The 27087-nt window shown below is 42.5% G+C and overlaps 1 protein-coding gene across 1 annotated transcript; it reads right to left on the bottom strand.

Annotated features, from left to right (window-relative positions):
• On the bottom strand, positions 1–26543 carry LOC114027965 (pyrethroid hydrolase Ces2e-like). The gene is given in 15 exon segments (XM_027842108.1): positions 1–282; positions 1164–1236; positions 2813–2928; positions 4314–4465; positions 5645–5719; positions 8174–8250; positions 8253–8313; positions 12335–12433; positions 13340–13443; positions 14566–14723; positions 18465–18598; positions 22482–22619; position 22901; positions 23111–23315; positions 26471–26543. Coding segments are annotated over 15 exon segments (1650 nt in total). The 3' UTR covers positions 1–98.
• Between the last annotated feature and the right edge of the window lie 544 nt (positions 26544–27087).

Raw genomic sequence — 27087 nt, 5'->3', positions numbered from 1 at the left:
AACTGCAATATTCTTTAGCTGAGGACAAGGAACTACTCAAAAGAAGTGATTGGGTGTTTTTGGTCTGCAACAATTACAAAAACAGCTATGATCAGAGATCACAACTCCCCTTGGGCTTTTTCAGGCTGTGATTCCTTCATCTTCTCAGGCAAGGTCTTGCTCCAGAACTCCCACTTATCCTTCCTCAGGCTCTTTCCCACAGACAGCTGCAAATTGAGCTCCAGGTACTTTTCCTTCTGGTCATAGACAGGCCAGTGAATAAGATCTGCACCATTTGGGTCCCTGGGAGGAAAAACCAAACATTTATAACTGAAAGGGGCCACTCCATTGGCAAGTGTAGCAAGTCACCATCAGCCCAGCCTGGAGCCAAGAAAGGGGCCCCAAAGTCAGGGTCAGCTGAGAGTGGTAGCACCCATGGAGAGCTTGGTCACCCATCCTTAAGCAGTTTGGTCTTCACCTTTCATGTTGTCCTTTCTCATGAACCTGAGGTAGAAGGTCCAAAGAGTGAAAGGACTCATATAGGGAATAAGTAACCAACCATTTGAACTCATATCATTGGATTCCTTTTCAATGGGGCAGCTGGGTAGTGCAATGGATAGATTTAGGCCAGGAGTCAGGAAGACCTGAGTTCAAATCCAGCCTCAGATACTTACTAGCTGTTTGACCCTGGGGAAATAACTTAAAGCTATTTGCCTCTGTTTCCTCATCTGTAGAATGGGCTGGAAAAGAAAATGGCAAACCACTCCACTATCTCTGCCAAGGAAACTCCAGATCGGGTCACAAAGAATCAGATATAATAACACTAGACTCCAAATCCAAGTCTCTTGCCATTAGCACCTGTCCTAATATTTCTCAAAGGGGAAAAACTGAGACTTGAGGGTGATGGTGAGGGCCAAGAGAGTTGCTGATCTTTCTTGTATTCCTTTCAAGATGCCCATGTGCAGGGTGAGTCTGCCTGAATAATGCCTCCCTAACCCAGGCCATGAACTTGGGGAAGGGCTACGCTTGTTCACCAGACCTTGCCTCTAACTCAATTTAACTTTTTTTTTCCTGAACAGATTTCAATCAGGGAACTTTTGTGTAAGTGGAAAACTTTTATGTGCCTAGGAACAGGCACTCCCCCACAGGGAAACCATGGGGAAACCAAAAGGCAGCTTTCTCACTTGTGACGGGCAAAGTTTGCCCAGTAGCTCATTATCCTGTGGCTCAGGAGCTTTTCCTCTTCTGTTGCCTCGGCTAAAACTAGGAACAGAAAAAGAAACATCTTAGTTAAGGTCAAAATGCAGACCCAACAGCCTCCTTTCCTCCAGTCCCCAACCCCAACCACTCAGTCAGTCCTGCTCTGGCCCCTGAACTGATCTTCCACAGTTTCCATCATGTCACTCCCCTTCTAGAAGACCTCTCAGGGCTTCTGTTGGCCTCATCTGTCTGACTCCATAACTGAGTCTCTGCCCAAAAACAAAGTGGTGCAGCTGGACTGGAAATCAGGAACACCCAAGCTCTAATCCAGCCTCAGACAACTGACTAGGTGAGTGACCCTGGGCAAGTCACTTACCCACTGTCTGCCTTTGTTTCTTTGTTTGAAAAATGGGGATAATAATAGCACCTGTGACCCAGGGTTGTTGGGAGGGTAAAAAAAAAAAGATAACATTTACAGAGAACTTTACAAAACTTATAAAAGTGTTACATAAATGCTAGCTATCATTATTATATTCATGTTATTATATACTTATTACAATATATTATAATAATAAGTTTTATTATTTCATAAATTTATAATCACATGTTTTGTTATATGTAATTATAACAATGGCATAATTATTATAAATGTTATTGATGACAATAACTATTATTATTCTAAACTACAACAGCATAGAACAAGCTCTGGTAGTTGTAAAGTTTTTGCATATGGCCCCTGCCCCAGACAATGCCTGCCATTCAAGACCCCTGCCTGGGGCAGGGCAGACAGGCTCAGCAGCAGCAGCTGGCCCATAAGGTAGTAAATTCATTGGCCATGGCAAGTCATGAAACAGATAAAGTTATAAACTGACCTTCCAGTTCTGACAGGACAGGAGCAGAGAGGTGAAAATAGGGAGAGAAGACTTCCAAAAAGATAGATTTGGGACCATCTACAAACATTAACTGCAAAGATTGCTAAATGTGAGACTTTTGTCCAACAATCAACAAATGGATGCACTGGTAGAGAAAATGAATCAAGAATAAGTGGAGAAAAAAGGAGGAAGGGAGGAAGGAAGGAAGAGAGCGATGGAAAGAAGGGAGGGAAGAAGGAAGGAAGAGAAAGATGGAAAGAAGGGAGGGAGGAAGGAAGGAAGGAAAGTAGGAAGGAAGGAAAGAAGGGAAGGAATATCTGAAAGTGAAGGAAGGAAAGGAAGTGAGGGAAAGCTTCCAGCACATTGGGCAGATCCTCTGTGGACAATTTATGGAAGTACAAGGGCAAGAATCACATAGGATCAGATGGTATAACAGTCAGGGGCTATCCAGAGGAGAGAATGAGGGTATTGATGAAGTCATTGGTCCATTGACATGTGGAAATGTCTTTTTTGTGTTTGTGCCTCATCTTCCCTTCTGGGTAGTAAACTCCAAGAAGTCAGACACTGTGTCTTATTTATTTTTGTGTCTTCCCCAGAGTGGGAAGGTGCTTTGGGAAAAGGTAAGGTATTATTGTTCATTTTGATGTCAGAGAAAGTAAGGTAAATGATGGAGAAGGCAGGCCAGAGCCCCAAGGATTCTGCACCCTCTGCCCCCGACCCTGACCCATAGATTCCCTCTCCATCCAATCTCCATTCCTTACGAGGTATTCCAAAGACAAAAGGAAGCTCATCACCATGGTCTGCTTTCACAAAATCTGGCTTGAGGCCCTTAAATGTGCTTCGTCGGTGCTGAAATTCATAAAAGTAGACTGGAGAGCTGGGACCTAGGCAAACATAAGAAATGCCCATGGTTCATGACGTACTGAACACAGGGCCAGGCCACATGCCAGGAGCCCCTGGCCTGATTCCCACCCTTGGGGTGGGGGGGCGATGGTAACTGGTCATTAACAGGCAAGCTTCTAGAGGGCAGCCCCTTAACAAATCCTGCCCAAGAGTGATGCTGTGATGCAGGACAAGGGCTGGGTCTGGTGTAACAGGACTTGGGTTGGAATCCTGGCCATGTTATTGATTAACTACAAGACCTTGGGGGAATCTTTTTACTTCTTTGAAGCTGATTTTTCAAGTATATGGTAGAGGTAATAATCTCTGGCCTGTCTCCCCCAGAGGAAAGGTGAGGGAAAGAGAATAAACATTTGTTCTTCAGTTGTTTATCTATCATAGGAGACTTTCCGTGATCTCATTTGAGGTTTTCTTCGGAAAAATACTGGAGTGGTTTGCCATTTCCTTCCCCAACTCATTTTACAGATGAGGAAACTGAGGCAATGAGATAGAAGTGACTTATCCAAGGTCACAAAGCTAGTAAGTGTTTGGGGCCAGATTTGAAGTTTGGAAGAGGGTCTTCCTGACTCCAGGCCCAGCACTCCATCCACTGTGTCACCTAGCTGCCCTGTGAATATGCATTTATAGATCACCTACTTCATGCCAGACACTGTGCTAAGTGCTTTACAAATATTATCTCATTGGAGCCTCACAACAACCCTAAGGTGCTATTATAATTTCCATTGAGGAAACTGAGGCAAACAAAGGTTAAATGACTTGTTCAGGATCACACAGCTAGAAGGTGTCTGAATCTGGATTTGAACTCAGGTTTTCCTGATTCCAGGTCCATGCTATAGCCACTGGGATGAGGGTGTTGTGAGGATCCAGGGGTACAATGGATGTAAAGCGTTTTATAACAATAAAACCCTCTAGCAAAGGTTCTTGAAGTTATTTTTAGTAGAGCACTTTGATAAATTGATTTCAATCTAATTGGTTTTCTATCCTATGTATTTTATTTTATACATTTAAAAACATATCTCTGGAAGGAATCTTTAACTTTCCCTGGACTTCCAAAGGGGTCCAAAGTGCATACCCACAAAAAAGTTAATAACATCTGCTTATAGAAATGTGGGTTATTATCATTTATTATTATTTATAGACAATGGTCACAAAGTCCTGCCCCCCCCAAACACCTGATGGGGTAAAGTAGGGGTATGAGGGAAGAAGAGGGAAGGTGAACAAGGAGGTTTAACTAGTCTGGAGGCTTTGATAGCAGAGCCAGAAGCAGGAGCCTCCTTCTGCATGAGTGTGTGGGTGACACAGACACATTGCCCCAGAGAGGAGACCTTCTTACACTGGTTCTGAAAAGGGTCAATGCCATACTCACTGTGTTGATATTTGGCCAGTTTGAGGGAAGGAATAACAAAGAGCAAGTCCCCAACCATTTCCTGAAATTGAGCTCGGTAATCTCTCGGGTCCTCAGTGTCTTTTAAATACTCTTCCATCATCAACTGCCCAAGCTGAGGAGGAATACCCTATAGGAGACCCAGGAGGAGAGAAGGTAACAGAAAAGTGAACATACCTGGTAGTAGATTGTTTGGGGATGTTTGTTGGTTAATTCCACAGAATAAGCAAGTGAGCTAGGTGGTGCAGTGGATAAAGCACTGGCCCTGGAGTCTGGAGGACCTATGTTCAAATCTGACCTTTGACATGTATTAGCTATGTGACCCTAGGCAAGTCACTGAATCTTGTTTGCCTCAGTTCCTCCTCTGTAAAATGAGCTTGAGAAGGAAATTGCAAACCGCTCCTGTATCTTTGTCAAGATAACCCCTAAAAGTGGTCACTCAGAGTCTGACATGACTCATCAACTAAACAACCACAAGGAATAAGCCCACACAAGTTTGCCTGCTATTCATAGCCCTGGGCCTCATTAGACCTCTTTATAATCTCCCCACCAAGGTCTGCCTTTTCAGGGTTAAATTCCTCAAGAAGATACTGGACAACTACTTGTTGGGCATGGTGAAGAGGGGCTGTCCACCCCAAGGAAAGGATAGAACGAGATGTGGTCTCCAAGGTCCCTTCCCACTTTGTGGCTATGAAAAAAGAAAGTCAGAAGGTGGAAGGACCTTCATTGGCTCTCTCCTGGACTATTTCAATGGCCTTCTGATTGGTCACTTTGCCTCAGATCTCCCCCCACTCCAATCTACCCTCCACTCATCTTCCAAAGTGATTTTCCAAGCACAGATCTGAGCAATTTACTCCCCTCCCCAAACTAAATAAATACTAATGGATGTCCATTACCTCTAAAATTAAATATAAACTCTTCTGTTTGGTTTTTAGAGCTTTTAACAACCTGGTCCCTTCCTGTCTTATTATGCATGATTACCTTCTTCACACTCTGTGGTCCAGGTATGCCAACCTTCTGGTTCCATCTATCATCTCCATGCCTTTGCATTGGTGAGACTCAGCTCAAACAGTACCTTCTATAGAGCACCTTTCTTGGTTCCTCTCTCCTCCACTGTAAGTCCCTTACCCTGCCCCAAGATTTGCTTTGTGTAGATTTTCCATCTATTTTTGTATGCGCAGGTTATCTCCCCCATAGCAAGTTCCTCAAGTGCAGGGATTATTTCACTTTGTCCCTTTGCCTAGCCCAATGCCTACTACATAGTAGGTGCTTTAAAAAAAAAAAAAAGCTTGATTAACTGGTATCTTACCAAAATTGGATTTTGCAATGCTGATTGGATACTTTTTTTATTCATGTTTTCTTTAAATCCAGGAATGTCCATTTCCTGTGTAGAGAAAAATGGTGCACTGTGAATGGTCTTTAGAACTTTATGAAATTTATGCATTTTTTAAACAAATCTAATCCAAGGAAGTCATTTTACCCTTTAAGGAGGAACTATTGCCATAGATTGAATAATGCCCAATACCACTGAACAGTTCTCAAGATATTTTGCAAAATGGTCAGCAAAATGGTGGGTAATGCCCAGTATATAATAAACAGTGGTCATGGTTTCTTTATAATGACTAGTGGCCTCTCACTAATGCTTAATATAATACATTATTCAAGAAATGATATAGGTTATTTTCTGACTAGTGTAAATAGATCAACTTTACATACATATGTTTAAGGAGGCAGCTGACAAATGGTTTTTAATATCATGACATATTTAAAATCAATATAGCCCCAATGGCCTTTAGATACGATGACCTGAAGTCCATAGGAAAGAGATCTGGTCTCACATCAGGAGACTAGGAGCTGTGTGACTGGGGTTACAGCATTTCCTTTCTGGGAGCCTCAGTTCTCTCCTATACAAAATGGGGATAAACACCTTAATGGTCCCTACCAGCTGATAGGGTTGTATAGCAGGTTTATAGAAAGAAGTTTATATAGAAAATATATAGCAGGTATGTTGAAAGAAGTTTTTTGTAAACTATAAAGTGCTGTGTTAATGTCAGCTGGTATTATTCATTGTTCATTTAAAATAAAGAGACTTGAAACAGCTAGGTGACACAGTGGATAGAGTATAAGACCTGGAGTCAAGAGGACCTGCGTTCAAATCCAGCCTCAGACACTTACTAGCTGTGTGACCTTGGGCAAGTCACTTAACCCTGATTGCTTCCAAAAATTAAATAATTTTAAAAATACAAAAACAAAATAAAAAGACTTATAGAATATATTTTAACCAAAAGGAAACTAGACCTTTCTTGGGCTTCTTTTCCTGAAATTCTGAACAGATCTGCACATGAATGAGTCATCCATAGAGAAAATAATAAAGGTTGAATCACTTCTGATTCTTCCAGGAAAGACTGTTCAGGATAACTTTTCTGATTTTAGAAAAGGCAGATTCACACATGATACAAAGTCAGGAAGGCCAGCTGACGTATTATATCGTGGAGTCAGGATCCACAAAAAGGACTTGACAGGCTAGAATATTAGACCGACCACAGCCACTAGGATCAAAGTTAATAGGGACAAAGTCTTCCGATCTCAAGATAAGGGAGGCACAGTTAGACTGCAATTTATCTGAAAAAGATCTACCACTTGTAGTGAACCACAAGCCCATAAGGAGTTAACAGAGTAATATGGCAACCTAAAAAGCAACATGATGTTGAGCTCCGTTAAGAGAGGCACAGCTTAGGGGCAGCTAGGTGGCACAGTGGATAGAGCACCGGCCCTGGAATCAGGAGGACTTGAGTTCAAATCCAGCCTCAGACACATGACACTCACTAGCTGAGCGACCCTGGGCAGATCACTTAACCCTGATTGCCTTGCCAAAAGAGAGAGAGAGAGAGAGAGAGAGAGAGAGAGAGAGAGAGAGAGAGAGAGAGAAGCACAGCTTGCAAGAATAAGGAGGTGATAGTCCCTTTGTACTCTGCCCCGTGGAAGCTGCAGTTTTCTCCTCCACATCGTGACTTTCCTCTTCATGGTTTCAATACATTGTGGGTAGGCATGAGAAATTAAATGAGAATTTTAGGGAGTTTTGCAGAAACTGCAGATGACAGGCAAAGGCGAGTAGATGACACAGAAAAAGTTTAGAAACTCAGAAATGCATGAAACATGTATAATACTGTATAACATCAACATATATTATCCTTTAATACCATAATAATTTAATCTTTGGTACAAAAGGCAGTCCAAAAGATGTTACATGAATTTTCCAGATAGTAGGGGTGCAGCACCCCCAATCCCCACAATTTGGAAGAGATAACTGTGTTTCTTGAATCTTTGGTTCAGTTCTGGGCATCACATATGAGGCAGAAAATAGAAAAGCTGAGAAGTGGGTCATGGTCTTGCCATATAGGGATGGGAACTTGCTTTGCTGGTTAAAGAAAAAACTTAGGTCAAGGGAAGACATGATAGTTGTCTGTAACTATCTGGTGGATGGTCACCTGGAAGAGGCATTTAGCTGGTGTCATTTGTCCTCAGGGCAGAGCTGGGAACAACAGGTAGAAGTTGAAAAAGAGTAAATTTCCACTTGCTGTCATGGTGCCCTGTCCAAGTCTGAGAGCTGCCTAAAAGTGGAAGGAGCTGCCTCAGGAGGCAGGAGGTTTTCCCTCCTTGGAGGTCTTCAAGAAGAGCTGGATGGCCATTCGTTCAGCAAGTTATAGAAGGACTCTAACTTAGACTCCTTGGCTACCAAGCTCCTGACCTACTCAGAAGGTCTGTGATTCTTTAGAGAAGCATAAACTATTGAGATCAGAAAGAAGCTGGCACAGAATAGAACATGCTAGAATCGTACCGCAGGAATCATCCAGCCACATTCATGGTTGTTGACACCAATAATGGAAGGGATGTGGTTGAACTCTCCTGCAGCAGCAACTCTTCAGGATGTTTGGGGAGGAACTGCCCATCAACTGCAACAGGCATTATATTGAAATGCTAAAGAAAGGAGAAAAAAAAGAAAAAAAAAGGCAAGTCTAATTCCAAAATCTCCCTTCCATGTATTACTTTCTCATCATTCTCATTGTTACCATCCTATTTCAGATATGTTTTATCACTTACCTGTATTCTTTTTTTTCCTCTTTTTTGGAGGAAATCAAGGTTAAGTGACTTGCCCAGGGTCACACAGCTAGTGTCTGAGGCCAGATTTCAACTCAGGTCCTCCTGACTGCAAAGCTGGTGCACTAACCACTACATCACCTAGCAGTCCCCATTTATCTGGACTCTTGCAACAGTCTCCAAACTGGCCTCTCTGTTACTCCCTCTAATTTATCACACACACACACACACACACACACACACACACGCACGCACGCACGCACGCACACACACACCAGATCTCAGATCTGCTCATGACACTCCACTGCATTAAAAAAAAGTCCCATTGATCCCCATCACCCAAACAAAAAACCCCAACACTTCAGTCTGGCATTTGGAGCCCTCTTTTCTACCTTTCCAGACTTATCTCATACTCTGCAAACTCTGACCTGTGCCAAGTACATTATGTTTTGCCAATAATGGATTCCCAGCTCCCCACTGAAAATCAACCACCTTTTCTTACCTTTCTGCCTTGGCTCACTTCTTTCCACTTGGCTAGAATGACCTTTCCCCCATTGCTACCTGCTGAAATTCTTCACTTCCTTCAAAAACCAATTTAACTCCCACATCTTCCACAAAGCCTTCTCTGATATGGCAGCCAGAAGGACCCTTTCCATCCTCAGGGTTCCCACTGTGTGTTCTTGTGACACCCCCTGTGGACTTAAGGTCTATTACCTGTGTGTGGGATAAAACTCTCTGCCCTAAGGAGAGTTCCATCATGGACCCATCCTTTATCTAAACTTTGTGTCCCCCCAGGCTGGACACAGAAGCTGCTCCAGAAATGCTTCTGGAATGAACAGCAGGAGAGCCATGGCCTCAAAGTCAGTAGATCTGGATTCTAGTCCTGGCTCAGTCACTAATGCACTTTGTAACTTTAAGCAAATGACATCTCTCTGGTTTCAATTTCCTTCCCTACAAAATGAGTGCATTGGACTAAATTGTTGTCAAGATCTTTTCCCATAAAGCTTCCTAAAAGGAGGCATTGGAATTGGGCTTTAATGGATGGGGAAGGATTCAACAGACAAAGGGGGACTATGAGAGCAGCAGGTGGGGGAGGAAGGAAGACTGGATTGAATATTGAGAAACACCTGGGCTTGAATCCCAGGTCTAATGTTTCTGGACCATGTAATGGTGGAGAAGTGGAGAAGTCACTGCCTCTCGGCTCCATGAAGGTTTGTTATTGTTGTTCAGTTGTGTCTGACTCTTCATGACCCCGTGAACCATAGCACACCGATATTATTCATGGGGTTTTCTTGGTAAAGATAATGGAGTGATTTACCATTTCCTTCTCCAGTAGATTAAGTCAAGCAGAGGTTAAGAGACTTGCCCAAGGTCATACAGCCAGTAGGTGTCTGAGGCTGGATTTGAAGTCAGGTCTTCCTGACTCCAGGCTCCGTTCTGTATTCACTGAGACCTTCTTAGAGGTTTACTCATCTATATAATGGGAATAATGGTTCTTCTTGCACTCCCTATGTCATGGATTGTTATGAGAAAGGCATTTTATAAACCAGGATGATAATAAGAAGGGAGAACTTTACAGACATGAGACACACCTGAACAAAGACATGCAGGTAAGAGAGTATAGGGAACATTTAGAAGACTGAGGACAGATGAGTTTGGCTGGAGCATAGAGTGTGTACAGGGTGGTAATATAAGATAAGGCAGGAAAGCCATGGAGGCACCAAACTGTTCAGTATCTGAATACCAGGCTTGGGTTTGACTGAAAGTCACAATCCTTTCTTCTCCCATCTCCTTAGCATCTACTGTGACCAAAATGAAACTTGACCTCCCAGGCGCTTTGGCAAAGAATACTCATAAGATTGTAGATTTAGAGCTGAAAAGTACTCCAAAAGATCATCTGGTCCAACTCTCTCATTTTCCAGATGAGGAAACTGTCATCAAATGAGGATTAAAAACATAATAGTTTTCAGAATGAAGGAAGGACAGTCAATTTGGCATAATGGAGAAAGTAATTAGATGCAGGGGCAGCTAAGAGGCACATTGGACAGAGCACCGGGCCTGGAGTCAGAAAGACTCATCTTCCTAAGTTCAAATCTGGCATCAGACACTTACTAGCTGTGTGATCCTGCAAGTCACTTAACCCTGTCAGCCTCGGTTGCCTCATGTGTAAAATGAGCTAGAGAAGGAAATGGCAAACCTCTCCAGTATCTTTGCGAAGAAAATCCCAAATGGGGTCATGAAGAATCAGGCACAACTAAAAGATGACTGAGGGGCAGCTAGGTGGCACAGTGGATAGAGCACCAGCCCTGAAGTCAGGAGTACCTGAGTTCAGATCTAGCCTCAGACCAAACATTTGACACTTACTAGCTGTGTGACCCTGGACAAGTCACTTAACCCCAATTGCCTAAAAACAAAACAAAACAGAAAAAGAAGATGACTGAACAATTAGATGCAATTAGATCTGGTATTAATATTTAATCTGGTTCTAACACTTACTGTTAAGTGAATTCTTTGAGGAAGCAATGTGACGTAATGAATAAAGATCTTGGTTCTAAAGATCTGGGATCAGGAAACTGTCTTGATATTTATGAGCTGTGTGACATTTGGCAAAGTCACTTAACCCCTCTGGGACTCAGTTTCCTCCTTTGTAAAATAACCAGTCAATACATCAATCCACAAATTGTCCGAGGCTCTGGGGATACAAATAGAAAAGCAAATGGCTCCCTGACCTTTTGCTGCTTCCGTTCAATGGTTCTAATTGCCAAGTCTGAAATTCAGGAATGAAATCATACTTTTACTACCAATGATACATAACTGATGCAAAATTATTGAAATGACATAATATACACAAAATGTCTTTTTATGAAAGGAATATTTAGATGAGAGCTATCAATCACAGGGGATAGAGAGAGTCTTCCCAGAACTGTTTCTTTCTTCTAAAGACTCATAGGGTGTTAGATCTGAAAGGTTACACAGAACAGAATATTGGAGCTAAAATGGACTGCCACCACTACCACCACCATCACTGCCATCATCATCATCATCATCATCATCATCATCATCATCATCATCATCATCATCATCACCATCATCATCATCTCATCATCATCATCATTGTAACATTTATAAGCACTTTACAATTATTATCTCAGTTGATCCCCCAACAACCCTGAGAGATAGGTGTTTTATTATTCCCATTTTACAGATAAGGAATTTGAGGCAAACAGGTTAAATGACAGTGTCTCAGACTAAATTTGAACTCAGGTCAGTTTTCCCAGCACTCTAACCACTGTACCACCTAACTGCATTCTCCATAACAGCTTATAGAATGTTAGAGCATAGAATGTTACAGCTGGAAAAAAAATCTTCTGAAGTACAATATCAACAGTGCAAGGAAACTTGGAATAAATAATGTTGGAACACAAAATGTTAGAATCAGATTAGAATGGATCCTTCCAGCTTTAAAGCTATGATTCTACAAACAGAATGTCTGAGTGGGAAGGGTTGTGAGACTAGAGCATGAAAAAGCTCAGAATCTTAGAACCTGAAATGTCCAGACCACAGAATGTTGGAAGGACTCTTAGGACATAGTATGTCCAGAGTAGAAGGAATGGAACCTTAATACACACAAAAAAAAGTTGAGAGCACAGAATGTTGAAGGTAGAAGAGATCCCAGTATGCAGAACATCAGAGCTAGGAGGGATCTTCAGACCGAGAATATTGGAGGTGGAAATGTCTTTGAAGATCATCCAGTTAGTAGGAGGAAACTGAGGCTAAGAGAGTAACAGTCCCCAGATTTTCACCTCAATCCCACCTCATAAAGGCTGGGTGTCCAGCCCTCCGCTAACCTGTTTTAGCAGCTTTTATTGGTACTGGAACCTTTGCTTCTCAGCTTGCATACCTTGGTAATGGCCAGGATCTCCCTGTCAGATTTGCTCCTAAGGCACTGCACCATGGAGGCAGAATTGTGTGCATCACAAGCAGACAGATTGGCAATGACCTGCAAAGAGGCACCCACAAAGAGTTAATATTCTCACTGAGGAATCCCTGGCCTGTATCACAATAGAGGAATCTTTTCATACTTATCAGTAAGCTAGCAAAAGATCATTTCTATAGGCGATGATGCGGTAATGGTGAAAAGGAGACTGAGCTGGAATCTGTCTGACCCCCAAATGGGGTGAGTCCTCCAATCATCAACCTACTCTGGACAGGGCTCAGCTCCAGCCAATGGGGATGGAGATGGGCAGGAGCAGGTTACAAAGACATAGTCCCTGCTCCCAAAGAGTTTACCATATTTGCAGGGAGAAAAGACCTAAATATCTATAAAGGACATATGATGCAACCTGGTACATTGAAAGAACCCTGACATTGGCTCAGAGAGCTCAGTTCTGGTCCCAATTCAATCACCACCTTATTGTGTGACCTTGGACAAGTAACAGAATGACAGAACCAGAGAGACAGAAGGGACCTCACAGATCATTCCATCTAACTCCAACCTGGGGCCCCTCAAGGAACTCTTCCTGCTGTTCTGGAAGTATCAGAAAATAGAATTTGGAGCTAGAAGGGACTTTAAAAAAAATCTGATCAAACCAACTTTTACAAAGGAAGAAACTGAAGCCCAAAGAAGGGAAATGTGTTACCTAAAATCACAGGTATAGGAAGAAACAGAGCCAGGAACTGAATCCTTCCTCTCTATGCCTCAGTTTCCTCCTGTGTAAAATGAGGTGTTGGACTAGAAGATTTCTATGGTAACTTTCAGCTTGAACATCTAATGGCATTCCAGTGCACCTTCTTATAGCCCAGGAGAGCCAGAAGGCCAATGGGAGACCAGGCCATGGGGTTGGGAGACCAATAAGCCTAAGGAAGGATAGGAGGGATTGCAAAGAACAGAGTACAAAGAATTTACCTTCATAACCATTTCTGAGCTGGAAGAAATCAAGCCAGGGAAGATGGACACACCACTCTCCATGATCTCTCTGTGAAACAACCTTTGGACATGGGGGACAGAACCTGGGGGAGCAAAGCACAGCAGAGGGGAGGAGGAAGCAGTCATGAGGAGGCCCAGACACCCCTGGCTTAGCAGAGACAGAGGAGACTGGGAATCTGAAAGCCAAGACTGTTACTTACCCTGCCACACCCCTAAGCTAACCATATAGCACAGTACCAAACAGCAGCCTCCCTATGGGACCCTGGCCTTGGGGTCCTTGGGTACAGCCAGGCCTATAAGACAGTTAGACACAAAAGAGGGCTAAGTATCCCTGACCACGATCCAGCACTCTCTAGGTGGTTCAGTACCAGGGCATGATAAGATGCCTGTGCTCTGTAACCCAGCAATGCTGTTTCTCTGCCCTGCCTCCTTATAAGGTCACATTCTTTATTGTTTATTGATTGTTTATTGATTATGAGAAAGCCCAGTGTTGTTGTTAAGATCAAATGACATCAAATCCAACAGTTTTTCCCACTATATCATGGGAATTTGCCACTTCCCCATCAGCTATTTTTTTAGCATTATCCTTCCACTGAAGTCTTCCTCCCATGCCTTATCACATCCTGGAAGCTGTCAGTGATGTGCAGACTCCTGGGGGAGGAGGTCTACCAAGCCAGAAGATCTTTGCCTCTAAGCCCCCTGATGGATTTTATGTCTGTCATATGAGTGCCAGCCATGCTGAGCTCTCAGAGGCTCATTGGCAAAGACTGGAGAGAGCAGATCTGCAGCCACAGCTGGTTCCACCTGGGAAGGCACAGAGTGGCTCTGAGCAGCATTGGGAACAGGTGAACCTCAGTGGTGAAATCTGGGATTCACTGGGCCTTGAATTATTACATCATTAACCTGTATATTTCTTTTACTCTTACTTGAAGTTGTTAATAAGCCTTTTAAAAGGGATAACTTATGTGCTATCTCCAGTAAAGCAAGAGGAAAAGGGGCCTAGACAATGTCAGAACTAGGGCAGGGGAATGTAGTGGGACCTCCAAATGAAATCAAGGGCAGGTACCCGCCTTAAAGAAAGAAGTCATCAGCCCCAGTGGTTCTGAGAGGGGGGAGGATAAGAGGAGAGGAAGAAAAAATCAGGTGTATGAGATTAGTTTTGGCTACAAGAGGCCCCCTTCAGGCTGGGGTCATTTCTTTACCACTTACATGTGAGGAAACACTCATCCCCCCGGCTGACTCGCCAAAGATGGTCACACGGCCAGGATCTCCTCCAAAGTGGGCAATGTTCTTCTGGACCCACCTCAGGGCAGCCACCTGATCCAGGTAACCCCAGTTGCCAGGTGCTTGCTCATCCCCAGTGCTGAAAGCCAGATATTAGACAAGGTTGGAGACTTCAGAAGAAGAACACCAGGTTAATAGCATTATGAGATTTAAAGAGCATTTCCTCCAGCTGGATGATGCAGTGGATAGACTGCTGGACCTAGACCTGGCAAGACCAGTGTTCATCTACTAGATGAGTGACCATGGGGTAGTCACCTAGACCTCTGCCTCAGTTACCTCTTCAGTAAAATGGGGATAATAATGGCATGTATCACTCAGAGTTGTTGCAAGAATAAAATGAGACACAATTGATAAAGTGCTTTAAAGGACCATACAAAAGGTAGTTGTTGCTCTTCTTATTTTACAGATGTAAATTGCTGAGACAGATCTTGAATTCCCCTACCTGAAGGATTCCTAGTGCATTCTCTTTCCATGGCTCACTGTGCCTACCAGGGGGAGTCTCTGCCATGCTGCTTTCTTTCCTTCCAGCTTACTCCCTGATTTCTTCCACCTCCCCACCAGCTGCCTTGCCCCCACTCTCCCTTCCTCCTCCCTCCCCCCCTTCTGTTTTATCTTCCCCTATTAGAATGTCAAGTCAAGTCAAGAAACATTTACTGAGCACCTACTATGTGCCAGGCACTGTATCACGCTCTGGGTATACAAAGAAAGGTAAACACAGTCCCTGCTTTCCAGGAGATTACAGTTTAATGAGGGAGACAACATGCAAATAGCTGTGCCCAAAGAAGATTTATATAGGAGAGATTGGGGATGACCCCAGAGGGAAGGCCCTGGCAGAGTGGGAGGCAGGGAGAGGCATCTGGCAGAAGATGGTATTAGCACCAAGTCCTGAAGGAAGCCAGAAGAAGGAGGAGTGAAAATGAACGGATTCAATGGAGTCATTTACACAAGGATCAAAAAAGAGGAAGAGAATGTGGGGGAGCATGAGAAAACTAAAGAGGTGGGAGGCCAGGCTCCTCTCCACAAACTCTTCAATCCAGTAACGTTACCCTCCTTGTGGTTCTCACACAGAACTCTCTACCTCCCCAGTCTCTCAATGGCTATCCCCATGAATGGAATTCCTTGAAGGAATCTGAGACAGCTCTAATCCCACCCCCTTCAAGAGATCTCACCTTTCCTCCTCCCCTCCCCACACATATCCCTCACTGCTAGGGCCTTCCAGAGGAAGGACCCCAGTATGAGGTTTTATAAAAAATTAGTCCTGGGGAAGCTAGGAAAAGCATAAGCTTTATTACCATGTGGTGCACCAAGCAGGCAAAAATGAAGGCAACACACATACATACATACATACACACACACATACATACACACAACCACACATGCACACACATACAAGCACATCACACCACACCACATATACATACACACACACACACACACACACACGAGAAGTGGGTGTATATGAGAGATGTAGCAAGGGTAGAGTCAATAAGACTTGGTAACAGATTGGATATATGGGAAAAGAGAGTGAGTAGTGGACAATGACACCTGGATCACAAGCTTTGGCGACTGGGAGGATGATGGTGCCTTTAACAACTAAGAAGGGTGTTATGAAGAGAGGAGGGCTTGATCAGAAAGAAAAAGAATTCAGTTTTAGGAATGTTGAGTTTATAACGAACATGGGACATACATTTTGAGATAGTTGGAGATGGGATACTGTAGGTCTAGTCTGGAGATTGGAAGCCAGACTGGAGAGAGTGAAGAGCATAAGAGAAAAGAATCAAAATATCTAGCCATAAAAGGGAGGAGATATATGAGATGATAGCTAATAGGGGTGGATAGATGGATGGATGGATGGATGAATCCAGTAAGGTTTTTTGAGAACAGAAGAGAGACATGGGCATGCTTTTAGGTATTACAGAAGCAGCTGGGGGTGGGGGGCAGAAGGGGAAAAAGAGGGGGGAAGAGAGAGATACAGAGAGAGAGATAGAGAGAGACAGTGAGAGATTAAAGAATAGTGAAAGTGAGTATGATAGAAAGGGCAATCTTCTGGAGAAGACTGGATAGAATGTGATCATTTGTGCATGTAGAAAGCCTAGCCTCAGAGAAGAAAATGTCTATTTTTTTCATGTAATTCAGAAGTAAAGGAGGAGATAGTAACAGAAGGCATCTGATCAATGTGAGGTAAGGAGGAGGGGATACGAGGGAGCTCAGTGGATGGCCTCATTTTTTTTTCAGCAAAATAGAAAGCAAGGTTCTGAGTTGAGATGGTGAGGAGAGGAGGAGCCATGAGAAGTTTGAGGAGGGATGCAAAGGTTTAGAAAAGCCACTCTGGTGAATGAGATAGTGAACTGATTACAGAGGTGCAGAAAGATTGCCTTGCCACAGTGAGGATAACAGTTAACATTATGTAACATTAACCTGTATGGACACAGGCTACATGGTGTCATGCTTTTCTCTATCTTCATTCAGCAGTATGCAAAGAATAGCAAAAGGAGTGGATGATGGGAGTAATCCAAGGCTGAGGTTTAGCAGGGAAAGATTTGTCGTAGCATAAGGGGTCAATATAAAGATGAAGTGGTTCACTAAACAGTTAATATAAGGAAGGGAAGAGAGTATAACCAGGCAGGGGTGATGGCCTGGGAAAGAACTGAGGGGAGGGAGATTGAAGGTCAAGGTGGGGATGAAGAACAAGGTTAGGAGATACAAGGTAGAGAGTCTAGTGGAATGATAAGAGATTATAACTAGATGGTAGAATTTCATAGTTAATAAACATGGAAGTGGAACACTCATGAGTCAGGGTAAAATCAAGGGTGGTACCATCTCTGTATTTAGCTGAGGTGGGATGGAGAAGTAAGTTATGAGAAATGAATACACTGAGGAACTGAGGAGTTAGAATGTTGAAGGGAATATCAAGATGAATGTTGAAGTCCCTTGGTATGAAGGTGGGAGTTAGGAAAGAGAGAAAGACCAGAAACAAGGCACTGAATTCATTGAGAAAGGGAGGAGACTGCCCATGAGGATGGCAGATAACAGCTACTAGAATCTTGATTGGGTGATGAATATGGATTGAATGAACCTCAAAGGAGTTGTTGAGTGATGGTGGTAGAGAGAGAGTCTGGAAATGGTAGTGGGAAAAAAGGAGTTTTTTGGCATTCCTGTGATGGAGGTATGAATGAAAATACAAATAGAGCTTGAAATGGTCACCAGGAAAACTGTATCATCAGAAAAAAGTCAGGGTTTAGTAAGGACAAGTAGATAGAAGAGGTAAGAAAGGAAAGGGTTAAAGATGGAAACGAGTTTGTTACTTATGGAGCAGGCATTCTAGAGAGCACAGTGAAAGGAGTAGGTAGCTTTAGAATATTATAGAAAATTGGTACTTGGAAAGCTAATGTAATCATGAGCTTTATTACCATGCAGTATAGCAAGCCAGAGTTAGGTCGAGACAGTAGGACCATCTTGTTTTCTTGTTTGGTAACCCTAGGATGTAGTATAGTGCCTGGTGCTTAATAAATGGTTAATCTACCTACCTATCTGTCTGCTAGTCTATCCATCCATCTATCTATCTATAATCTGAGTCCAAAGAAGAAGTGAATATTGTTCATAAGAAGCAGGGCCATAATTTGAAATTGTGTCCTCTCACCACAAATCTAGTGCTTTTTCTACTGTATCATGATTAGTTTGGGGGGAAGGCAAGGGGAGTCAAAAGATATGTTTTCTAATCAGGAATTTATGTTTATTATCATTCAACCACTCAGAGATCTGGGAATTCATCAGGGAAAAAAAATACTTGTACTCACATTTAACTGGGGTCAAATCTCACCTGAAGAACCCAAGGATGCCCAGCCTGTACTGCATGGTGACCACTACCACTTTCTGGGTGGCAGACAATATCGAACCATCATACATGGAAGCAGAGCCCAAGGTAAGACCACCACCATGGATCCACACCATCACCTGCAGGGATCAGACATGATTTTCCTTACAGCAACAAATCCCACCAAGCATAATTCTGCTGTTCTCTTGCTCAACAGGAAAGTACTGTATCCTGTTATTTTGTGACCCATGATAAAGTAGCTCAAATGCAAGTGAATTCACTTATCAAGATACTGTACATCAAAAGCTGACAGGATATGCATCAGAACATCTCAGGTAAGAGCCCACTTGATTTGACTCAGAGGCAGTTCAGATCCTCCTTGGAATCTTCCTGGCAGAATCAGCTCCTTGATTCTTCCTGCTGCCAAAGATACACATAGAGCAAAACAGCCTCTTCTAAAGGATCCTTGTTCCCCCTGGAACAGAGAAAGGAGGCAGGACTCCCTTCCATGGGACACAGACCCACCAGACAATAGAGAATTCACCACAGACAATAAGCTCTTTGTGTCACATCATTTTGTGACTATTTCAACTGTGGCCCAGAGAACCTTTATATGTAACAGTAACTGCTCCCTCAAAGTCAAGATAAGCTGCTAGAATAGAGGACCAATACTATGCTATGCCTTTGATTGGTTTTTTTAATTTTTTTTAATTTATGGAATAAAACATGCATTTCTACAACATAGTAAAATAAAAGTGGTTGCACATGAAACTGCAAATCTACTCTGTACAACTTGCTATTCCTTTTAAATCCACAACCAAGTTAACAAAGTTAATGTCTTTCTTTTTTCCTTTTGTCTTTTATTTATTTACTTATTTATTTTTGCTTCTTATAAGTTACTTAATAGGGAGAAGTTTCAACTGATTAAAACTCATCTTTAAAAGACTTTAACCCATCTCCTACCCATCCACCTGTGGTTGATCCCTTCCATTGTTTGCACTGTGGAGATGGGGTGGGGCAGGGAGGGATGTCATTTCAATCTTCTGTCACTGAAATCAAACAGGATTCCCCAACTCCTGCATAGGGGACCACAGTAATTTTAAGCCAAGACTAAACTGGGGAGAGAATATGTCATTAGGAAACCAGAACCAGTAAGAGTTAAAAATCAAATGAACTCCTTAAAAGCATAATATTGTTGTTGTTGAGTTGTGTCCAACCCATTCTGACACCATATTGGGGTTTCTTGGCAATGCTATTGGAGTGGTTCGCCATTTTCTTCTCCAGTGGATTAAGGTAAAGAGAGGTTATGTAATTTACCCAGGCTGACACAGATAGTGAGTGCCTGAGGCCATATCCGGCCTCAGGTCTTCCTGACTCCAGACTCAGTGCCCTATCCAATTTTAAGTGTTAAATGTTGGGCAAAGAACAGATTTTATTATCTCTATATTTAAAATTACAAGAGAAAGATCTCCTGTTACTGTTCAGATAACACCATGGTATTTTTAATGTATGGTTCCTTTGGTCAGTGCATTGGGATGCTGCCTGCCTAGGAGGGGCAGGGAGCTGAAGGGGCTTTTGCTCACATGGGAAGATGCTTTCCTTTCCATGGCATGTAGCAAGGGATTGGTTGGAATTCTGTGGGGGATCGGGAAGTAGACAGATTGTAGCCATATGAGCAAATGACATGGACCAAATCCTGGGCACTGAGAATGCCAGAGTATGGACTGGCTATGGGGAGGGCACACTTTGCTGTGAGTAACTGAGTACATGGAGAGAACAGGGAGCCCATCACACAAGTGGACTTGCTTTGGACCTCCTTCCCTTAGGTGATCATCAAGGTGTGTATGACTGTGTACCTGGGAATTCTATGCCAGGCAGGATCATTGGATCATAGGTTTTAGGGATGAAAGGGATTATAGAGACTGCCTAGTGCAACAGCCCTATTTGATAGATGAGGAAACTGAGGCCCAGAGAAGTTAGGTGACTTGCAGAAGGTCGTACAGCTAGTAAGTGGCAGACCTGAGCTTTGACCTCAGGAATTTTCACTCTAAATCCTATGTTCTCTTCACTGTACTATGTGGTTTGGTTGCTACTAACCCATCTCCCCTCCCAACCTCCAATCAAAACATAAACCCTTAGGGAACAAACAATGAAGAATAGTGTAAGATCAGATTCTTTCTAGTAGAGCTGATCTGAATTCAGATCTGCTGACCTTTGCCTAGACAAGCTCAATTTCTCTTGTGCAAAAGTTCTCTGCCCCATGGAAGCAGGCAACCTCGCATATACCCCAGCTCACTCCTTCCTTCCAGGTGCCCCTTAGTCTCCTAGAGGCAATGGAAATTCATTGCTTGTTTCCCTTTGCAGGGCCAGCATGGGTGGCATTTCCTCCAGTTTTCTCATCATCCGAGCCCTGAAGTATTCCAAGCACCAAAATCCTTTTATGAAAACAACTCTGATAATCCTATATTTAGGAACTTGCTCTGGCTTTGTGATATATTCATTCATTCAATACATTTCCTGAGCACCTACTATGTGCAAGGCTATGTGATGAGTATTTTGAATAAGACTAATTACCTACCCTCAAAGTACTTTCAGTCAAAAAGAGGGCAAGGAAAAGATATGGATCCAAAAACTATAATACAAACTGATGTATTCCATACTGGGGCATCTAGGTGGCATAATGGAAAGAGCACTGGGCCTGGAGTTAGGAAGGCTCATCTTTCGGAGTTCAGATCCAGTCTCAGACACTTACTACCTATGTGACCCTGGGCAAGTCATTTCACCTTTTTATGCTCAGTTTCTTCATCTGTAAAATGAACTACAGAAGTGACAAACCACTCCAGTATCTTTGCCAAGAAAATCCCAAATGGGGTCATGAAGAATCAGACACAAAAGAAAAACAACTGAACAACAACACAGTCTGTATTAAGTGTCATAAGATATATGACAACCGCTGTAAGGGAGATCCAAAATAATGTTAAGGTAACCTTAAGGTGAGAGAAACCACACCTCTCTTTGTATCCCCAGCATTAAGAAGAAGGGCTACAGGCTTACAGAAATGGTTGTTGAGTTGAATGTTGGTTTGTTGAGGTTCAGAGAAGGCTTCGTGGGCAGATAATATTTGAGAAGTTTAGTTCTCTATCATTTATTTTAAGAAAGGAAGCCTGGCATGAATGATAGAGGCCTAGCTTTGGAGTGAGAAGGGCTGAATTCAAGTCCTGCCTTGGACCCATAGGAGATATGTGACCACAAGAAGTTACTTAGCATCTCAGTATACCAGACAAGTCAAGACTCTAAGTTACAAAAGAGGTGCCTGTCCTCATCAACAGAGAGAGTTTTCATACAGTGAAATTCCCTACAGCAATAAGATCTGGATAGGATCAAGAAGTGTTTGGAAGGTCACACTTTATCAATGCTTTGCTCTGTTCCTTTAGCAATAATAACCATTAGCAGAAGTTAGTATCATTTCAGATCATGGAACAAACTCCCTGAAGTTATTTCAGTCACTTTCAGGGATGCCCAACTCTCCATGACCCTATTTGGGGTTTTCTTGGCAGAGACTCTGGGGTGGTTTGCCATTTTCTTCTCCAGCTCATTTTACAGATGAGGAAACTAAGGCAAACAGGATGAAGTGACTTTCCCAGGGTCACACAGCTTGTAAGTGTCTGAGGCCAGATTTGAACTCAAGAAAATGAATCTTCCTGACCCCAGGCCTGGTACTTTATCCACTGTGACACCTGCATGCCTTGAAGTAATAAGGAGGCAGATTTCCGTCTCATAAAAGCAAATATTCACTAACAATGTCAATGTGAGTTGGTGCCCGAGAATAGAGTGTATTGCCTTGAGAAGTAGTGAGCTTCCTGACCTGGACAACTTCAGGGAAGGCTAGATGACTTATCAAAGATATTAAGAGACGGTGACTACTTCCATGCTGGTGGGACAAAGTGACCTCAAAGGTCCCACCCAGTTTCGTTGGCTGGGATTCTCATCCCCCACCATGGAAGTAACAGAGATCTGGCTTACTGGCAATCTGGCCCCCTCCTTTGCGTGGTCAGGAACATAGATATTGAGGTACAAGCAGTCTTCAGAATTGGCAGGAACAGAGATGTTCAAGTTCATGAGCCTTGCCATTTTTTCTGGGAGAGTGATATCCTGCAAACACTTGGAAAACAATAGAGATGACAGATCTGAATACAATCACATAGGGATAATAATAACAGACTACTTTGAAGTTGTTGTTTTTTTGGGTTTTTTTAGTGAGGCAATCAGGGTTAAGTGACTTGCCCAAGGTTACACAGCTAGTATGTGTCAAATGTTTGGTCTGAGGCCGCATTTGAACTCAGGTCCTCCTGATTTCAGGACCAGTGCTCTATCCACTGCGCCACCTAGCTGCCCCTACTTTGAAGTCTGTAAAGAACTTTACAAATAAGATTTCATTTGACCCTCACAAAAGCCTTGAGAGGCAGGTGCTATTATTTTTTATTTATTTATTTTTAATTATTATTTATTGTTTTAATTGATTAAATTATTATTAATTATTAATATATTTTTAAATGTCTGCTATGTGCAGAGCATACAGAGACAAAATTTGGATAAGACATGATGATGCCCTCTGCTCATCTGGTAAGAAAAGGAGAGAGAAAAGTGCTTACATGGGTGGATGAGAAGTTGCATCTCTCACATTGCTCCAGGAATCTGGTGGTTGTGGAGGAGAAAACCTCAGGGCCCCTACAGGGGGTTTGGCAAAGGGGATTCCCAGAAAAACATTGACAACTTTGTCAATCCCCTTCATTCTGATTTGAGTCCCTTGGATCTGTCCAGACTCAGTGGTCCTGATGAGGTCATCTGCATGATGCCCTGTGAACAAAAGGGAGAGAAATCCCCAGGGACAGAGGCTGAAATGATGTCCAAATGCACCCTCTGCATCCCCCACCACGACCGTTTTTTCATTAGATTGGAATTCAAGCTTCCTCCTATTTCTTCCATGATTCTTTTCATTTCCCTTAAAGATCTTTAACAATGGGGAATTTACTCCAGAGAAGGGCCATGCACACTTTGAGACAGCTCTGCCACTGACTCAGGAGCTGTCCAGCTTTGGGGAACCTGAGTCTCAAGATCAAAGCCACTGCTCCCCAACAATCTCACCCCGGCCCAGCTTAGGAAAGCACAGAACTAAAAATCAGTGCCAGAGTTTATTAGTATGACTCAACTGAGCAAAGACTTAAGGAGCATCTACTATGGGCAATGCCCTCAGCTCTGAATTGAGGATAAAATGGCAGGAATTTCCATTCTCCTAGAGAACAATGACCATGCCCAAGCTGGGTCTTTAATGAAGAGTCTTCAAAAGAACTAGACTGGGGGAAGTGTTTTCTTGGCATGGGAAAAACAGTAGACAAAGAAGAGAGACAGAAGACTGCAGGAGAAGAAAGTCAGAGGGAAAGTAGTTACAATTGGTTACAATATGTGTCAGGAAGACTCATCTTCCTGAGTTCCAATTCAGCCTCAGATATTTACTAGCTGTGTGACCCTGGGCAAGTCACTTCGCCTGTTTGCCCTCAGTTTCCTCCTCATCTATAGAATGAACTGGAGAAGGAAATGGCAAACCAACTCCAGTATCTTTGACAAGAAAACCCCAAATGGGGTCACCAAGAGTCAGATATGACTGAACAACACAACAAATGTGAATAGAGTAGTAGGTGATAAGGTTGGATGCACAGATGACTGCATTTGGGTTCAGAGGATAGGGGTTCAAATCATAGCTCTCCCATTTACTGCCTCTGTGAACTTATAACAATTCCTTTCCTTCCCTAAGCCTGTTTCCCCTCTTTGATTAAATGGGAAAAGGACATTGAATTCAATGGTCCTTAAGATTCCTCCCAGCTCTCCATCATAGAGTCCAAGAGCTAGACACTGCTGAAATGTCAGGGCACATGGCCACGCTCTGCCTGGATCAGAAGGACAACGGTCAGGTGTGCCTCTGAAAGATTGGCACTCCCCTTTTATCAAAGGAGATCAAAGTATAACCCAATATAAAATGCCTGGGAGTGACTTTAACATACATCAGCTGGGCTTCAGTTTCTCCTCTATAATCATAGTGGTTTGGGAGGATGAAAATAAAGAAATAACCCAAAGCTACCAGATTCTTGGATAAGAACTCACTTTTTGACAAAAACTGCTGAGAAAACTGGAAAATAGTATGTCAGAAACTAGGCATAGACCAACAACTCACACCATATACCAAGATAAGTTCAAAATGGGTACATGGTTTAGACATAAAGGGGGATACCATAAACAAGTTAGGAGAGCAAGGAATAACTTACCTTTCAGATCTATGAAGAAGGGAAGAATTTGTGACCAGACAAGAGTTAGAGAACATTATGAAATGCAAAATGGATCTTTTGGACTACATTAAACTGAAAAGGGTTTGCACAAACAAAACCAACCCAACCAAGATTAGAAGGAAAGCAGAAAGCTGGGAAACAATTTTTACAAGTGTTTCTGATAAAGGCCTCATTTCTCAAATACATAGAGAACTGACTCAAAGTTATAAGAATACAAGTCATTCCCCAACTGATAAATGGTCAAAGGATATGAACAGGCTGTTTTCAGATGAAGAAATTAAAGCTATCTATAGTCATATGAAAAAATGCTCTTAATCACTATTGATTAGAAAAATGCAAATTAAACCAACTATGAGGTACCACCTCACACCTATCAGATTGGCTAATATGACAGAAAAGAAAAATGATAAATTCTGGAGAAGATGTGGGGAAATTGATATACGAATGCACTGTTGGTGGAGTTATAAACTGATCCAACCATTCTGGAGAACCATTTGGAACTATGCCTAAAGGGCAATCAAACTATGCATACCCTGTAATCCAGCAGTACCAGTACTAGGTTTGTATCCCAAAGAGATCATAAAAAAGGGGAAAAGACCTACATGTACAAAAATGTTTATAGCAGCTCTTTTTGTGGTGGCAAAGAATTAGAATTTGAGGGAATTCCCTCCAATTAGGGAATGGCTGAACAAGTTATGATATGTGAATGTAATAGAATAATATTGTGCTGTAAGAAATGATGAGTGGGTTAATTTCAGAAAAACTTGGGAAGATTTAGACAAACTGATGCTGAGTGAAGTAAACAGAAACAGGAAAATATTGTACACAGTATCGGCAACATTGTGCAATGATCAACTATGAATGAGTCAGCTCTTTTCAGCAATACAATGATCCAAGACATCTCCAAAAGACTCATGATGGAAAATACTATCCACATCCAGAGAAAGAATATGGAGTTGGAATGCAGATTGAAGCATACTATTTTCACTTCTTTTGTTTGGCTGTTCCCTTTTGTTGTTTCTTCTGTCAACACATGACTAATGTAGAACTATGTTTACATGATTGTACATGTATAACCTGTATCAAATTGCTTACCACCTTAGGGAGAGAGGATGAGAGGAAAGAAGGGAGAAAATAAATTTGAAATTCAAAATCTTATAAAAAATGAATGTTGAAAACTATCTTTACATGTAATTGGAAAAAAATACTATTTACCAAAAAAAAAACAAAAAACAAAAAAAAGGAAAGAAGGAAGAAAGAAAGAAAGAGAAAATAAAAAATTAAGCTGTGCCACATTTTCTCATGCAAATGCAGAGCTACTATTTCCAGTCTGTAAAAATATCCTTCCCTAATCCTCACTCATCTCTACCTCCTTGAAAATGACTCAGCTTTCCCTCTCTCCCCATCCCATCAGCAGCTGATAGAAGAGTTTTTGGACATAACACACATGGAGAGGACATCATTTTCTCATCAGCAAACTGAGTTTCGCCCCCTGAAATAAAACTAGCAATAATCCTTCACCTCCAGCCCACCCACCCAAGCAGTCAGTGAAGGCAACAAGAGAATAGATAATGCACAAGCCCCATATCTCCGATGGGAAAATCAAAGGACTCCTCCCATGTCCCCCCCTAATCATTCCCTACTCTGGGTCAGCTTGGCAGAGCTGCTCACCTGGGGCTTGAATCAGGAGGCCCAGGACCCCCAAAGTCAGGATCTTGGGCAGCAGGGACGTCTTCCACATCATTCCCTCTGCACAGCCTTCTGGTTATGCCTAATCAGATCCCAGGCCTATCCTTTAATACAAAAAGAATTTGGTCAAAGGGCACTCCAGGGAAACTGGGGCCAAGGATTACTTAACAAACTTCCTTGTCAGAATTTGTCTTAGAGATATTTGAAAAAAAATTTAGATTGTATCCCTAAAGGCTAAAGACAGGTCTGAGCAACTATTCATTCAGCATGGAAAGGCTAGTAAATGTGTAATAACAACCTCTCTGGAAAACAAAAACAAACAAGCAAATGTATCCAGGACTCATTCTTAAATTTAATCTGTATTAGTAACATTGTTTCTAATACTTTCTTAAAGTCTAGACAATCAACAAAACAATAAATCCAGCCTGGAATTATAGCATTTTCTGATTTTAGATGGGTAAATATGACAATGGGTTCACAAGAGCCAGTGTGAGCTGTCCCCACCACTTCACTGGAAGTGTCAAGGGTCAAAATTCGAATTACACAACCTCACCACCTTTCCTCCCAGTTTCTGGAGCCATCTGTGACCTTCCCCCCCC

This window comes from Vombatus ursinus, unplaced genomic scaffold (genome assembly GCF_900497805.2).
Source record: "Vombatus ursinus unplaced genomic scaffold, bare-nosed wombat genome assembly UNPS02014864.1, whole genome shotgun sequence".
NCBI classification, from domain to species: Eukaryota; Metazoa; Chordata; class Mammalia; order Diprotodontia; family Vombatidae; genus Vombatus; species Vombatus ursinus.
The sequence above is the reverse complement of the archived record's forward strand: the minus strand, read 5'-3'. Positions and strand labels throughout refer to the sequence as shown.